The 17,225-nt window shown below is 40.5% G+C and overlaps 1 protein-coding gene across 2 annotated transcripts in view; it reads left to right on the forward strand.

Annotated features, from left to right (window-relative positions):
* gad2 (glutamate decarboxylase 2) overlaps positions 1-16,058 on the forward strand; it is a 19,515-nt gene extending 3,457 nt beyond the window's left edge. For both annotated transcript variants that reach the window (XM_005932120.2, XM_005932121.3), the window contains exons 5-16: positions 315-405; positions 1,325-1,437; positions 2,050-2,165; positions 2,583-2,662; positions 3,791-3,845; positions 4,018-4,134; positions 5,914-5,978; positions 6,098-6,176; positions 6,266-6,415; positions 7,609-7,716; positions 9,038-9,127; positions 11,588-16,058. In XM_005932120.2, coding sequence (XP_005932182.1) covers positions 315-405; positions 1,325-1,437; positions 2,050-2,165; positions 2,583-2,662; positions 3,791-3,845; positions 4,018-4,134; positions 5,914-5,978; positions 6,098-6,176; positions 6,266-6,415; positions 7,609-7,716; positions 9,038-9,127; positions 11,588-11,761 — 1,238 coding nt within the window. In that variant the 3' untranslated portion in view covers positions 11,762-16,058. The remainder of the gene's footprint in view (positions 1-314; positions 406-1,324; positions 1,438-2,049; positions 2,166-2,582; positions 2,663-3,790; positions 3,846-4,017; positions 4,135-5,913; positions 5,979-6,097; positions 6,177-6,265; positions 6,416-7,608; positions 7,717-9,037; positions 9,128-11,587) is intronic.
* The last annotated feature ends 1,167 nt before the right edge of the window (positions 16,059-17,225 follow it).

The raw sequence follows: 17,225 nt of genomic DNA on the forward strand, positions 1-17,225 counted from the left end.
TTTCTTTCTTTCTTTTTTTTTTTTTTTTTTTTTTGCTTGATCACCCCCATAAATTACTCTTTATTTTAACGGCCGTGTTTATGACGCACACTGAGATCTAATCACGTGTCAGTGCTGTAACATGGTTTGTGTGTTTACCTTTTACATTTTCATTCAGGTGTTTTTTTTTAAGTTGACTCTGTAGCTACAATTCTAACCCGCAATTAAAGCGCTCAGAAGATGACAGCTTCTGCTCGCTAAGGAAAACCTTAAAATTGCAGCCATCTCACACTCCTCCTCTTTGCCTTCTCCATCCTCTGCTCCTTTCCCTTCAGCCCACCCCAGGTACTTCAATCAGCTCTCCACGGGATTAGACATGGTCGGACTTGCAGCCGATTGGCTAACATCCACCGCCAACACCAATATGTAAGTATGTGGCCTGCTTCATCGCGATTTTAAGCGGTGATAACGATAATGACAATGGATTCCATTTCCGGACCATCCGCGCGCAGTCTGCTCTGCGTCTGCATGGCCTGATAGCGCGCCTCCCCCCCTCCTCCAACACACACACACTCAGTCATGGCAAATGAAAAGGGGTGAAATGAAAGGCAGGCCTCCACCCCTCAGCCCCCTCCTTGCACCCACAAGGCTCCCCCCTCCCCCCCCCCCGCCTCCCTTCACCTCTGATCCTCCTGGGGATTCGAGAGGAGAAAATTAGCTCTGAAATTAAATTCAGACTAATCTGGAGCTAATTTCACATGTGTGTTTTGGGGGAGATAAACTCTTTTGGCAACTGTGAGGAAAAGTAAACCTGCTGTTTATAGTGGAGGGAGGTTCAAATTAATACGGCCAGTATCTTAATGCAAAAATATATTTAGAAATATATATAGAAATATTAGGGAGCACACAACAGAGATGCAAGTTTTAAATAGGAGCAGGATGATGAAAATGTGGGAGTTCAAAATATTAAAGGAGTGCATTTTGTCAGTAAAATTTTGGGTGTTTGGCTTGAAAAAATATTTTCATGTGCATTTAAGTGTTTCTATATAAATGGAAAAAACTTGAGAATGCATCAGAGCTGTTAAAATGTGTGCACACGATTGACAGTAATTCTGCACTTCTTCAAAAGTGAAGCCAGAAACCTCCAGAAAACCTCAGAATCTTAGCATTTTTTTAAATGAACCTCTGCACAGGCCAACGACAACCCTCCTTTCCTGAAACGTCCAAACTTCAGATTTTTAAAAAATAATGTCAGTTTAATGGCAGCTTTTTATTTGTTGATGAGTCACGATGGCACCGTGTTCATGTAACGAGCGCCATGTGATGCGTCTTGTGTAACGTGCAGGTTCACCTATGAGGTAGCTCCTGTCTTTGTGCTGCTGGAGTACGTCACTCTGAAGAAGATGAGGGAGATCATTGGCTGGCCGGATGGGCGAGGAGATGGCATTTTTTCTCCTGGTATGTTTGCATGGCAGGTGGCGCAGAGCGCTCTGACACCCCTCTGTTTGACTGGAGATGGAACTGGCTGTATGTGTGTGTGTGCGTGTGTGTGTTGTAACGTGTCAATTTGCATTTTGATGATATAAATGGAACGTGTTTCAAAGCCAATTAGCATAAAATAATTTTCAGTTTAAGCCCCCTCCCCCTCACCCACCCCAATCTTTAATTTCTCCCATGCACTTCATAATGAGAGGCAATCATCGGAGAATTTACTGACAAAGCCTGTGATTGGCTGTGACATTGTGGACAGCGAGATGCAATTTTGGATGCTTTGTCATTTCTTGATATGCTCTTGATGAACAAAAGTTTGTTTTACATGAACATGGACATCTTGAAACAATGTAGCAGCCTACTTTTTTTTATCAGTAGTTTATTGGCTTACACATTTACCTAACAAGCAAAAGATTTGTGGTTCAATCCAAGGAGAAGACAGATTCCTTTGGGGTTGTGTCAGTAAACATGCAGAGCTATCTACTGTGGCAGCTCCTTGAGAATAAGGGAGCAATCGTTTAGAAACCCTGCATCACTCCCTGGAGACACGTCGCTAACTCAATCCTGTCTGTCCTCCAGGTGGTGCTATTTCTAACATGTACGCCATGCTGCTGGCCCGCTTCAAGATGTTCCCTGAGGTGAAAGAGAAGGGAATGTCATCCGTTCCCAGACTGGTGGCCTTCACATCCGAACATGTAGGCATCCGTGTTTAAAATCCGATTCCTCACGGCATCGTCAGTGTATGTCTGCTTGGCTCAAACGGTGAACACTGAACACTATTTGGACATTTCTTTAAGTCAAATGTCAAAAAATGTATCTTTCAGCTGCTAGAATAACACAAAAAAGATCTCATGGTAACTGTGGCTGTGCTTGATGTGTGACTACGTGTCACTTTAACTCCACCGCTGCTGATAAAAAGCTGACATTATTCACGTCGCATGCAGAAGGACACGAGGTGACTGGTGTGCATGTCACCTTCATCTTTAAAGGACAGCTGAAAGATGCTGTGAGGAAAAAAGCAATGAAATTACAAACAAATCTGTCATAAGACGTACATATTTACGGATCCAGTCACTCATTATCTTTTTTCCCCCCTTGTCTTCAACTCTTAGAGCCATTTTTCAATCAAAAAAGGTGCAGCAGCTCTCGGCATTGGGACCGAAAGCGTGATCTGCATCAAAGCAGATCAAAGGTAAAACTGGCTTCAGTCGTGCATCATACTATAGAAACAGTTATTATTGTATTATTGTGGAGAAACACTACAGCCTTCTAATCTTCACAAACTTGTTTTACCCAAACCAATAATGCCTAAAGACCTGATAATGTTCACAAGTAACAGTAAAAATGTGTCTCTCCTGTTCAGCTTAGGATTCAAATTTATATTTCATCTTGTGACCCTTTAAAAGAAGTCCAAACCCTAGACTGGAAAACACTCAATGACGTGTAACTACAATACTTAACAATGACTCATGACTATTTGTAACCTTAAAATATGATATGAAATCCTTTATATATTACTGCTTATAGTTGTACTTAAAGGGACAGTTCCTCCCAAAATTACATTTATATTGTTTTCTCCCTCTCATCTGTGTTTCACTTTATCCATCTGATCTGTTTTGTGCTCAGTTTTGGAGAGATGTCTACCTCTTGAATCTGATGGAACTCTCCTCGAGGCGTTAAGAGCATCAAACAGAGTATCAGCATTGTCTCTTTCAAGTAATCGTGAAAAGGTCAACTGAATAACCTACAAAACTGTTTCCGTTGCTCACATTCCCCAACCAACGGAAGCAGTAGCTAACATTACACATTAAAGTCAAGAGAGGTGACATTAATGTTTACAGCGTGCCTGGAAGAAAATGGATGAGCGGGTGGACTTTGGCTTGTATAGTCGCAGTGTGAGCATTATGGACGGGCTCTGGGGGTCCAAGTCCATCCATAAAGGTCACTGTGCCCCCTAAGCTGAATTCTACTGGCATTTAGAACTAAAAGTAAAATTAAGCAATAAAATTTGGCAATAAAAAAGTTTAATACCTCAAATGTTGTAGTAACAATCACGCCAGTGTTAATTATTAGGTTAAATACCAGAGTAAGTCAAGTCTTATGCCTCCCTGTCAAAGTTAGTTGCCCATCCACTCCATGTGCTCTGGTGCCGACGCTGTCCTGTCCCTTTAAGTAGAATTTCAAATGCAATACTTGCACTTATATTTTCTGTATTTCTGTTCCTGTGTTGCCTTTTGTTTTTAAGGTAGAGGCCTTCTTTGCCCACTGACAGTGTGACAAACAACTTTAAAGCCAACTAAAGCTTGTTTTCCCTTTTCAGCGGTAAATTGATCCCAGCTGACCTTGAGAGGCGAATACTGGAGGCAAAACAGAAGGTAAGATGATGTACATTTATTACCCTGCTATAAATAGACAGATATGACTTCATACAGTTTTGATTTTATGGGGTGCGCTCGACTGAAACTGCAGAGATGATGAGGGAAATTTGGGAACATATTGTAACAACATAACGGCCTCATATGCAGTATTTTGGTTGCTCTTGTGCAGGGTTTTGTACCTTTCTTCGTAAGTGCGACTGCTGGGACAACAGTGTACGGAGCTTTTGACCCCCTCATTGCCATTTCTGACATTTGCAAAAAGTACAACATCTGGATGCACGTGGATGTGAGTAAAGCTTCCTGATTCATTTAAAGTGTCATATTGACCTTTCACATGTGGGATTTTTGGAGTATTTGTGCACAAGAGGGATTTTAATGGAGGCATACACAGAAGCGAAGAGCTCACATCTGAGTTTGACAAATCTATTATGTCTGTCTCGCCTCTAACTGCTTGCGGTTGACCCAGATAGAGAGCGCGCCATTTCCTATCTAACACTGGAGATTAGAAAAACTGGAACAGAGGCTGTAAATCATCTCCTCCCCTGACTTTACCATCATGGGCCGTCTCACTGAAGGAACTCTATCTCTTAATGAAAGTGATTTAGTCCTGACAGGGGGACACCTCTATTAAGAGCAATAAATGGCCTTGTCTGTCATCCCTCAACTAGCTGAGATGGGTAAAAAAAAGCACGCATGCACGCACGCACGCACACACATTGTGATTGTTAATCATTTTCATTGGTTTATCTGCTAAATTTTCTAGCTACAGCTCCCAGAAAGACATATACTCACTTATTAATGCACTTTATGTGGTACACCTTTGGCCCCCTTTTTGCCCTCAGGTCTGCCTTAATTCTTCCAAACATAGATTTAGCGAGGTGCTGGACACGCTCCTCAGGGGTGTTGGTCCCTTTTGACATCACACCATTGCACAGTTACTGCAGATTTGTTGTCTCGACATCCATGCTGCTAATTTCCCATTTCACTCCATCCCAGAGGTCCCTATTAGATTGAGATCTGGTGACAAAAAGTCAAAGTTGTGCATTCAGAGATGCTCTGCTTCATACTTTGGTTATAACGAATAATTATTAGAGTTACTCTTGCCTTCGTATCTGCAGTGTGGCCATTCCGTTAAGACCTCTGACACCGGATATTTTTGCTTTTTCAGGCCATTCTCTTTAAACCTTAGAAATGGTTGTGTAAGAAAATCCTGATAAAACAGCAGTTTCTGAATTACTGAGTCTGACTCCAACAACCATCCCACATCAGTTAAATCACCTTTCTTCCCCATTTTGATGCCTAGTTTGAGCTTCAGCAGGTCGTCTTGACCATGTCAGTGTCCATGACCACATCACTCAGATGTTGCCATGTGATTAGGAAGCACTTGAACAGATGCAGTGTATATATTCATGGACAAAACAGTGATATTAAAGTGTACTAATACTACTACTGTGTGTGTGTGTGTGTCACAAAAATAGTCCCTGTTGTGTTTTTAAAGCTTAAATATTAAATGAGGTTTGGCTAGTTGGCAGAACTTCTACAGAAATCAAAGGCTTTAGTGCTGGAGTGTTAAACATGTGGCCAGGGGGCCAAAATTGGCCCACCCAGGTGTCTAATCAGGCATTGTAGGTGGCTTTGCAAAATAGGAAAAATGCAGAGAGGCTTGGCATACATGTTGGAGTATTTACTGTGTGAGTGGATGAAGTCAGTAGTACACAAACCATTAAATGACAGGAAATCGGATAGAAATTTTTTTTACAGTAAAAAAAACATTTTCTATTAATTAAAACAGCAATTCTTTTTTTAAACTTATGGCACAAAGTTCGGGTAATGAGCTGCCAGTATGATGTCTGTCATTTTTGTGCTCAGACTTAATTTTTGAAAGTTTAACCGCAAGGAGCAGTGCTGAGGTTTTTTTTATTTACTACAGCAGTACTTCTTTGTATTGTGGAAAGACTGAGACAGTTCATTTTTCTTAAGACGCGTCAGGATTTCACCACCAGTTTTATACATGGATGGTTTATTAAATGTGGATGCTAATGTCTTTCATCTCTTCGTGTTTCAGGGAGCATGGGGAGGAAGTCTGCTCATGTCCAGGAGACACAGGTGGAAGCTGGACGGAGTTGAGAGGCAAGTAACTGTTTTATGCGGTTTGGCCCCAAATGGGCAAATATTACAAGCTAATGAGCATTTGATATAACGTTGAATGATGGTTGGCTCTTTTTGTTTTGTTTTTTTTTTAACTGCAGGGCCAATTCAGTCACATGGAATCCACACAAAATGATGTCCGTCCCTCTGCAGTGTTCTGCCCTGCTGGTCAGAGAGGAGGTAGGCCTCAAATTCTCAGCCCCATGCTGCGTGTTCCTGCTTTTGTTTATTGAGGTGATTCTGTAAATGCTCTGGCTCTCACTTCACAGGGTCTTATGCAGAACTGCAACCAGATGCACGCCTGCTACCTATTCCAGCAGGACAAACACTACGATCTTTCTTACGACACCGGAGACAAGGCGCTGCAGTGTGGACGTCATGTGGACATCTTCAAGCTGTGGCTCATGTGGAGAGCTAAGGTAATATAAATATAAATATAAAGTTTGATGATTGTAAGCAGCTATTAATAGGGTATAAATAATAATAATATGCTAGAACACTATAATCAATGAAGATTGGTGTACCGTCTGCAAAAATGTATATATTTGGCAGCATGGGTCTGTTCTGGGACCTCCTTGGCCTTCTGCATCGTTACATGGAAAGTTAGAGGCAGGGAGAGCAGCAGCAAGACCTCACCTTTGATTGATAAAGTGATGGCATGCTGCTACAGAGCAGAAATAAATAACAACAGCCGTACTGTTAAGTCAGACACAGCTAGAAAAGGAAGAACTGTGGATCCAGATGTGTTGCAAAGCAGCTTGCAGATTTAAGAATGTTAAACTGTCTTAAAAAGTGCATCTTGTGCAAGATTTGTCAGACTAAGAGTATCAGATGAACCATCAGCTGATGCTGGCTGTCATTAAGCTAATCCAGCTGTTGTCAGACTGTTGCAAATGCTTTCTCTCTTTTCAGTTAATTAAGCTGCTTCCACTTGTTTCACTTTTCATCTTCGTTTTGGCTCTGCTATATTATATTAATGCATTTTTTTTCTTAATTTCTTATGCATAGATTATATATAAAAGCTTCTCAAAATTTCAGTCATTCACCCTTCTAAGAAAATGTGTCAAAACTCAGAGAAAAACTTTGTGAGTTATTAAGTCAAAACTAAAAATAAAAACCTGAAATTTTGAATTATGGATGTCAAAAAAATTAAATGACGGAAACTGAATTTAACTTCAGAGAAGAGGACAAACTCTGAGATCCTACAGCAACTTCTAAATGTCTTTTATTTGTTTGTTGTCATTTTAAAATTGCTTTTATACTTTAATCTATATACTAATATATATTAATTCAGTATTTATTTATTGTTTGAAAGTGTCTTGTGTCGTGGATATGTGACATCAGGTGGAAAACACCAGCAGAAAACACACAGGTTTTCTGCTGGACACGCCCCATTTCCAGGGACTAGATTACCAGATTTAAATCACATGGTCAAATATTCAACCTATCCTTGTTGGTCCCTCATTGGCTAAAATGCATTTGGCTGCATATGTAACACGTTTTAGATTGACCCTGATGAAGCCCAAAGCCAAATGTTCTCTATACTATATAATAAATTTATATACTGCTGTGGAGTTTGAGCAATTACAGATAAACATCTTTTCTTTGACAGGGCACCATTGGGTTCGAGGCTCAGATTGACAAGTGTCTGGAGCTGTCCGAGTACCTCTACAACAAGATTAAAGACAGGGAAGGATACGAGATGGTCTTTGATGGCAAAGTATGTTCACATTCATCTTTCACTCTCTCTAAAGAATAATTCATCTGCAGTCACACAATCATGGAAAAGTAGCTGACATTAGCCCATGTCGCTCCTTTTTCCTCAGTGTCATTATTGCTGACTTGATTTCCATGCGGAGTGTTCTGGCTTTGAGTTGGATGAATGCCATTTTTACCTCCAGATGCCAGTGTAATGTGCTGCTATTATGTTTAATGAATAGCATAACGGCCCATAATTGCTCATATGCATATGAATAGCGTGGTGTCTGAAATATCCTGCACTAAACTGAAGTACAACACAAACATATGTGGGTATGAAGAAAACTCTCTTATGAAAGGGGTGCTTGGACACATGGGGTAATTTATTATGAAAGCTCTTTAATGTTTCAAGCCTTATTGTTTTCCTGCTGAGCCCCAAAAAGGCTATGAGCATCATGACCCAGAGGGGGATGAGAAAAAGCCAAGTCCTCTGGGCAATGGCCCAGGTGCTCACTTGTCTGTGCCTTCCATTGAGCCATTACATCAATCTGATGTTGAATATACTACAGCCAAACCAGCCCAGCTGTATAAATGAGGCTGGTGTGCATGGTTAGTCAGCTGTTGGTAATGAATGCCCTTCCGCTCTTATGCAGACAGGCAGGCGGGGAGTTCTTGCAGGGATTCGGGTGCCAGAAAATAGCACTGTGAGGAGCTTTCAGACATCTAGTGACAGAAGGCACGCTACCTGTCCGATGCTGTGAACTCATATTGGATTGTTGCTCTGGGATGCAAATCAGCATTTTCATTCAAAATCAGTTTGGCTTAGGATACAAGCATTTTAATGTCATAAGATTTCTGCAGGATTTTAGGCATGAATAGCTTTGAATTCTACAAAACGGCTGTATACCATGTTTAAACTGCGTGTATAAAGGTGTAGGTATATGTAATACGCACACAGACTGTATATAAAAGATGGACATAGCCGCCTCATCCATGTTGAATCCTTAATTTTCAGAATTGGTTAGTGCTAAATTATATCACCTCTGCTGTCTGGCCCTGCCTACTATATTTTTTTACTTTGCCATATATAATTTAATTCATAATTTGTCATTAAATAAAAAAGTAGAACATATTCTACACCAGGGTCATTTTGAAGTTTTAAAGATGTGCACACCAAGACCTGCACTAAAATTTAATGGGCTTATGAGTAATCATTACTCTCGTGAACGCCAAGATAAATCAGCATTTTTTTTAATTATTTTTTTTATACAACTGCACTCAGTCGCTGTTTGTTTTTCCTCAGTTTATTCCTCTGATATCTTGTCATCTGTGTGTCCCCTCAGCCTCAGCACACCAACGTCTGCTTCTGGTACCTGCCGCCTGGCATCCGCTACATGGAGGACAAAGAGGAGAGAAAGAAACACCTGCACAAGGTGGGTACTCTCAGATAAGAAGTCTCACTGTAGTATCTCCCCAACACAACTTTCACGAGCCCCGTCATTCATATCCAGCTCGACTATCACACATCTTTCTAATTAGGGGCAGCTTATACTCAGGATTAAAATAATACGTTGCCCTGCACATGAGGAGAAAAAAATGGCAGCGGTCTTAAACAGGACACAGAGTACGGGTTAAAAAGAAGTGAGGCTTTTCAGCTGGCTAATGTGCTGGCCATTCAGAGGATACCACAGCAGCAGGGGCCTCATAATTGACAATCAGGACAAACAGATGGCGTTCATGTCTGCTATACAAAGACCACTTCTCTCTCTTCTCTCTCTTTTCCCGTTGACTAGAAATCGTTACCAGCTTCATCATTGCTCTGCAAATGCAGATGTTTCCCTTTGTTTTCTTTGAAAAATTACTTGAAAAAACACCATGGTCGTGCTTCACCGAGTAGACAGACTGACTGGACAGCTTTCCACACTCTGACTCTGAGCCTGAGGGGTGATGTAATGCTGCCAGATTAGCACTTTGAGGAAGAGCTGAGAACTGAAGGAGCCCTCATCAGTTTCCACGTGTCTTAATGACATCCTCTAATGGATGAGGAGAATGGGAGGAACTGTTAAAAGATTGATTTGAGGGAAATCAGCACACAGTAAATTATTTTGCAGCAAGCACGCCAACTGCAGTGAGACACCTGCAAGACATTAGGAAAGAAATGACTGATTATGTGATGAGAGCTGTATGGAAACAACTAACTAATCTAGCAGGCAGTAATCTGAAACTGAAGCCAACTTCCTCGAGAAGTTAGCCGAGTGTTAAAGCCTGTTTTGGTAATACCCACAGACATATTAAAATTCTTGCACGATTATTCTGGGTCATATGAGCCACGGTTAACTTAAGCCCTTAAGCTAAAGCTGCACTCAAACTGTCACTTGAACTTGCTGGATCTCATCTGCATATCCTGAAGTTGGTCACGACGAAACCTTTTTATACAAATCCTCTAACCAACCAAGCCCTAAAAATGATATTCCAGAGACACAGACGCAGAGGAGTTTTCTCTCAGTGAGCCGTCTAACAGGCCGAGCGTCGGTCAAAACGAGCACTGAGAGTTTCAGACATGAAATTGAATCTGTCGCCGCTCATCACTGCAAAGAATCTACACCAGCATCGTGACTCTGCTGAGTACAAAATAAATGAGCATCACCCCTGGCTTCGCTCTTAGAGATAACCTCTCAGCGTGGCAGGAGCAACAGTCATGGGGCTGTGCACCCAGCTGCTGTTACATTTAGCTGTCAGATCGATGGGGGACCTGGGAAGAACTTTGACTTGTATAAACAAACAAGCACCCATTTAGATCCGATTACACAGAAAGAGAAGTAGTCAGGCAATACTCTCCCAAACTGTTCCTGCAATTTGAGTTAGACGACAGTTAACAACCATGTAAAATGTAAAAACACGAACTAAATGCTAATAAAATGGGATATTATCTGTGAAAAAAAAGTAGTTCTGCAATCAAATCATTTAAAGTACTGAGAATAAAATATTATTTTCCTACATTTTTATTTTAAAAATTTAAAAATGCAAGTAAACAGTGATTTTATTAAATGCAGACACAAAATTTATGAGAAAATGTCAAGATCCTACAGTCGTCCCAGGGCTTGCTGAATTCTTGTTCTTTAATAGTTTTGTGTTTCTTTTTTTTTGTTTTGTTTAGGTTTTGTTTTGCTCTTGAGCATTTTTAGCCTTTAGGTGTTATTATATTTGAGTTCTGTTTACTGTATGCATTATTGCAGCTTTATTTGCCCCGTTGGTATTTCCCTTCATCTCCTCATCTCGTTCCATCTCTTCTGTTAAGTTCACTCGAGTTCTGTTTGTCCATATTTGAATATATTTCCTGTTTTTGTTTTGTGGTTGTTTGTCTCATGTGTTTTGCATTTAGTTTTATTTCCCCTTCAGCCTCGTTAGAAAATTAATAACCTGCTGTAGTAATCTGCACAAAATGAGTATGAGTTGACGTAAATAGAAGAAGGACACAAAATGACCATAAACAAACTCAAAACAAACACAAAGTCAGGATATAGTCTGAGGATATCCTTTCTCACATTTAACACTAAATCGAGGACAGTCCGCTTCAGGCCCGCTCTATTTATTGAAAATACTGTGTGCTGGTCTGGGTGTTTCTTGCTTAGAGCACGCAGGAGGTAAGACACGTAACACTGTGAATTCACAGGATGCTTACCTGCTTACCTATTCTTTGTTAACATGGTTAACCTTGCAAAGCATCTAGCTGTATAGCTCACCATGTTTGTGAGGTATGGTTGGGAGACTTTTTCATTTGCGCCCAATGGCCCATTTTGTCTCTGCCCTGACCTTCTGTGTATCTTTCACATATTTTATTCTCTCTTCCTGAAGGAACAGCAATTCATGCTGTATTTGTTGCATGTTGTCAGGTGGCTCCCGTCATAAAAGCCAGAATGATGGAGTACGGGACAACTATGGTGAGCTACCAGCCACAAGGGGACAAGGTCAACTTCTTTCGCATGGTGATCTCAAATCCTGCTGCTACCTTTGAGGACATCGACTTTCTTATTGAGGAGATTGAACGACTTGGCCAGGATCTATAAGACACATCTCTGCAAATCCTCTTGTACTTTTCCCCTTGACGGATGAATTGTTTGTCGTGAATGTACTGGTAAACTTATTTTCTTTTCTCTCAATCTTTCCTCCAAAGTCTCATATTATATTTGAGAAAAAAGATCTGCAGATATATCCATATATTACGTATTGTAGCTTTGCCGTGGGCTGACTTGGTCCAAAGCTATGTAAAAGTGCTTCTGTCTGCTTCTCCTGTAGTGTAGTAGATCCCAGAGTAGTGTAAGTGACGTAACTTTATATGTAATTTTTGTGATATGAAATGCTTGTGCAATAAGTCGATGAGAAAGAGTTTATTTCTCAATCATTTCTCATTTGCCGAGTCCGTTGTTAAGTGCCAAACGTGGTTGTGTTCTATTGTAACTTTAAAGCATTTTAAACTTCTCGTTTAAAACAAAAATAGCACTTCACCTTACCTCAGCTTAATCAACTGCCTTTACATCTGCACATTACACTCAAAGCAGGGCAGAACTCCTTCTCTTACCTGGTGTTGTTACGCAGTGCCAGCACATGTTAAAGACATAACCCAGCCAGAGCAGACTGCATGATGGAAACGTGAAAACAGAGCAGTTCAAAGCATTTACAATCAAGCCAGTTCACCACCCATCACCTCTGCCTTTGACAGTTCAACCTGCAGCTCACGATGCTGCTGTGCTTATTGATTATTAAGACTTTTTTACTCTCTTTCTAATGTGTTTAGGCGATATAGGCTTGTAAAACCCATGTCGCTGGACATTGTTGACTTGCTACATGAATACATCGAAATGGGATCCATTTCCATCCTTGCTGTATAATTAGCTTTGCTCCATATGTTAGAATGAAGATCGGCACTTGAGCTATAATCCTTAAGTTTCCAGTGTATTGAACTGCATTGAATAGATTTCAGATTTTCTGCAGTAGTCATCAACTGTATTTGTGTCCTGTTACTGTTGCTATGTGTGGTAGTAGTACCAGTTGTTTTCCAAAGCATTTCACCTAACAACCTTATTTTTTCATTGCATATTTGACAGACTAACTGCTGAAAGCCAATCTGCTGCCTCCAGGGGCCATTACATACATGTATTCATTTCCTTGCACTGAGTAGCACACCAAGGTAGTAGTTGAGTAGACTTTTTTTCTCTTCTTGGAAAGGACACCAACTGTGCACATGACCAGACATGTCCAAGGGTCTACAGTTTGCTTTATGTAGGCTGTGTTGGGAACATTAGTTTAGTCCAAACAACATAATGAGTCTAATGTAAATTACTTCAAATTCTCTTAGAATTCTTCTTGACCGCTTGACATTTTCATTTTAAAGGAGGACAAATTAGGTAATTGTTTGAGTATTTGATCACAACCCTGATGTTTCAATACAGCTCCCAAATTAAATTCATTGCTCAGTAGAGGTATACCCCAAATACGTAGGGTTACCTTCCTGCCACTCACATCTTTGAGACTTGAAAAGGGGAAGACATACAAAGAAGCATGTTGAAATTTAGTCCTTGCCTTGTTTCTTTTGCACAACAGTATATGGGAAGTATGTCCAATTGATCATTTAGGCAAAGTGCTACCAAGGTGCCCAAAGGGCATCATAGCCCTGGCTTCACTGCATGCCCACTGCCATTTATATACAGGGAATTTGCAGTACTAAAGATTCACTATGAATGGATCTGTTATCTAACTTTGTGGATATTCCTTGTACAGAGAGTCTATGTCAACGTTTGGCAAAAAATGCCTATATATTTTGTTTTATTTAAAATGTTACAAATGAATTGCTTTTTAGTGCTGGTTGCAGTGAACCTACTGGAACTTGGATGTTACAGGGTACATGGTGCATTGCCCAGGTGGCAGTTTAAGTCATATCCCCTTTTTTCGCCCCATCAGGTTCTTTAATTCCAGTACCATCTCTGGGCACTGCTCCCAAAGCTTTGTGGCACCGAATTGCCGCTAACCTGCCAAACAAACCAGGACAGAAATCTTAAGGATTATAACTTTAAATATGAAAGAAAAGATTTTCTTTTTGTAGTCACGCTTTTGAATGAGCACTTACTGAAAGGTTGTGGATCTTAAGAAACCAAGAATTGGGCAATAATGGGGTATTGTTGGGATATAGGATCTTAACCTGATTTGCAGCTGCTGTATACCTGACATTACTTGCACTAAATCACTGTTGGGAGGAGCCGCATCCCTTTGCATTGCAACTGAGATTTTGTCTTTCTGCATTCACAAGCAATATTTGAGTATGGGTCCAATATATATATCTATATATATATATATACATACGCATATATGTATCCTGCATAATATCAAAAGGATCAATAGTAAATGATAATCAAGTTTCCAGACCAAACCCATGGTAGTTTGCAAAAAACAAGGACAAAAAAAAGAAACCTGGAGTAAAAGCACGCTTATCGTAGGCGGGTTAGTTGGAATGTGAACCCTGATTTATCAGGCAGAGGTTCTGTAGCATTTTCATTAGAACAAGTTAGAAAAGCACAATTATAGCTCAACATGGTCGGTCAGTGAACAATCACTTTTGATCATAGACTGTAAATAGTATTTCAAGATGTCCTAAGTACATATCTTTGTGTATACATACGTGTATATAAGACATTTAACCAGAGACTATTTGTGAGGTAAAGTTCTTCATATTTTCTCTATCTCCAATATAGATTACCTGTATTTTCATCCGGTTTGTCCAAAAGGCTTTTTTCCTTGTGTGTATGTATGTATGTATGTTCGATACTTGATTTGTGACTTCTAGCTATTTCAAAGATGTGTTTCAGGGACTGGCTTTAAAGAAATTGATAGATTTTACTTTGAAATACTTCCAAGTCTTACTCAGAGACTCGGGTGTTTGGATTTTCAATGAATATGCAAAGCCATTTTGACTCTGAAGCCCCGTGTTTTTCGTGCACAAGTGATACTTGACGGTATGTGCCAACTGTGTACCTTAGTGTGTTTGTAAGTGTGTTGCCTTAGTATGAATTTTTCAGTATTGTCTAGTTTTCCTCCAAATGGGAGGTTGTGCACTTTAGAGTATACACATGATCAAATAACGTGCAATGTCCGATGGTTGTCCATAAGTTGATGTTTAAAAAAAATTCTACTACTCAAGATATGTAATTTAAGCTCTTTGGTCTGAATGTGCACTGAATCGAGGGTCTGCCAGAAATGAAAGGATTTAATTTTTTCTCAGTTTGTAGATATTGTAAAGCTTCCCCTTTAAATGTTTTACATCTCAACGGAGAGTTGCCTAAAGTTTCAAATTTTTACTTTCTGTTTCGCCCCAAACCAAAATTGGCTTCCACACTGTGACACAGACAGCATCTGATTTATTACAGCGACAATAAAATCTCTCTTTGGTAGTCTCGGAAAGCCAGACACTTTGTTTCTCTTGCTGCTGCTGCTAGACTTGCTTCCTTTGCACGACATGCATGCGATGCCTTGCCTATCCAGCTTGTTTGATATACAGTCTCCTATATATCTATTTATATCTATCTCTCTCTATATATATACATATATACAGTTTGTGTAGCTCCTGTAATTAGCTTTAGTGTCCGATGTATAGCTTAGCTTGTAGATTAGTGCTGTCGCTCTAGCCTTTACATGTGATCTCTGTGTCTTGAGCTTCCTGTAAAGTTTCTTTGTGCCGCCAGCATGCTAACCTCGCCTAGCATTGTACTCCTCTCCGCGCTTGATCTGACTTTCTCTATCCTCTGTCTTTCTGCTTGAAGACTGTCGCAGCTCTGAACGTAGCGTATTATATCTATATGTGTAGTCCCTCAGCATGTCTTTCTGAAAGCTCCTCTCTGCTCTGCGCCTGTACGACCTTTTTCTCTCTTTCTCTTCCGCTTCGCCCTCTGGTAGCAGTGACAACGTATCCTCGCGCTTTCCTCTGACGTTTCTCGGCTGCCCGCTGTCGTTCTGTTCGCGTGTCTTTGACGGTGTGTTGGCTTGTGTCATGGTGCCCACAGTGTCACCGTTTCTGATGTTTGTTTCACAAAGGCCCTTGACTCTGTGGGATGTATGCGAAATAAATTTAACTTAGACTTTAATAAATATATAAGGAAAAAATAGACCCTAATTTCTTGCTTATGAGAAATATTGTTTATAAGAACAGTTAAAACTCCCAGTATTCAGAGTGCAGATCATTTCACTGAATATGGTGCAATTTTGAATCATACATTCTGCAAACTGCTGTGCTGGCTTTATCAAACGTTCATTTGTCCTGAACTATATGTTGCTCTTGGGAAAATAGAAATAAATATTGCCAAAACAAACAAAAAAGTGTGAGTCTCTGTTATTTTTACTCAAACCTACAGTTTTATGAGTATTCTCACTGCCGTTGTAGCCTGCAGCACTAATGAGTCCTCAAACATAGTGAATGGAGCCAAATGGCTAAAATATCTAAACCTGCTTTCAGACAAAAAGCTGTAAAATTTTACAATATACACTCAGGGCCACTTCATTAGCAACACTCTGTGGCAGCAACTCTAAATGTCACACAGTTGGTGTATTTCAGAAACTGCTGATCTACTGGGATTTTCCCAGATTTCAGCAAATATGCCATCATCTGAACTTCTCTGGGTGAAAATGCCGTATAGCAGCAGAAGACCACACTGGGTTCCTCTGGTCAGCTAAAAACCATCGTCTGCTCTGATGAGTCTCGATTTCCTGGTAGTAGGATGAGAATATGAACACGTTGATGCAACCTTGGACTATTATGATCCCGTGCTAGTGTTGTTCCTAAATCATCATAATGATGATCGTCCAGGATCAGCATTACAAGTAACCAATGACTTTCTCTGAACAGTCTGTGAAGGTTCGTAGTTTAAGGAGCTTGGAAAGAAAAGCATCTGGACTTCTTTGCTTGAAGACGGTTCACCTCTCATCTGAGAAGCTTCTTCAGTTCTAAGGTCAAATGGTGGAGAGGCCCAGATTTAAGCCCTGTGGGAGTGTCCCTCACGAGCCAAGGTGTGAAAATGGGTGTAGGTCACAATCAGCCAGGGTTTCAGGTGAGCTCATTGTGAAACCTAGCCCTACCCTATCATGTGATTTCCTGAGGTCAGATGGCCCAGGATGTGAGTGGGCGTTAAGGCATCTGGGAAGGGATCTCAAAACTGGATTATAGATGACAGACACTTGGTGTCGAAAGCCACCACCTCTGTTCAAAGATGGTCGTTCACAGTGGACACAGATGGCTTCTTTCACTCCTCTTTCAAGCCATCTGTCTTCTCTGTCCAAAATGTGAACACTGGTGTCCTCAAAAGAGTGACCTTTGTCCTTTAGATGCAGATGGACAGCCAAGTCTTGTCCCGTCGAGGAGGCAAAATTTGACCTTAGAACTGAAAAAGTTTCTCGGATGAGAGGTGAAACATCTCCAAGCAACTCAGAGAAAGTCCAGACGCTTTTCTTTCCAAGCTCCTTAGACTTAGCAGTCAGTTAGCATTAGCA

This window comes from Haplochromis burtoni, unplaced genomic scaffold, assembly GCF_018398535.1.
Source record: "Haplochromis burtoni strain Fernald_Lab_line unplaced genomic scaffold, NCSU_Asbu1 Contig_155, whole genome shotgun sequence".
NCBI classification, from domain to species: Eukaryota; Metazoa; Chordata; class Actinopteri; order Cichliformes; family Cichlidae; genus Haplochromis; species Haplochromis burtoni.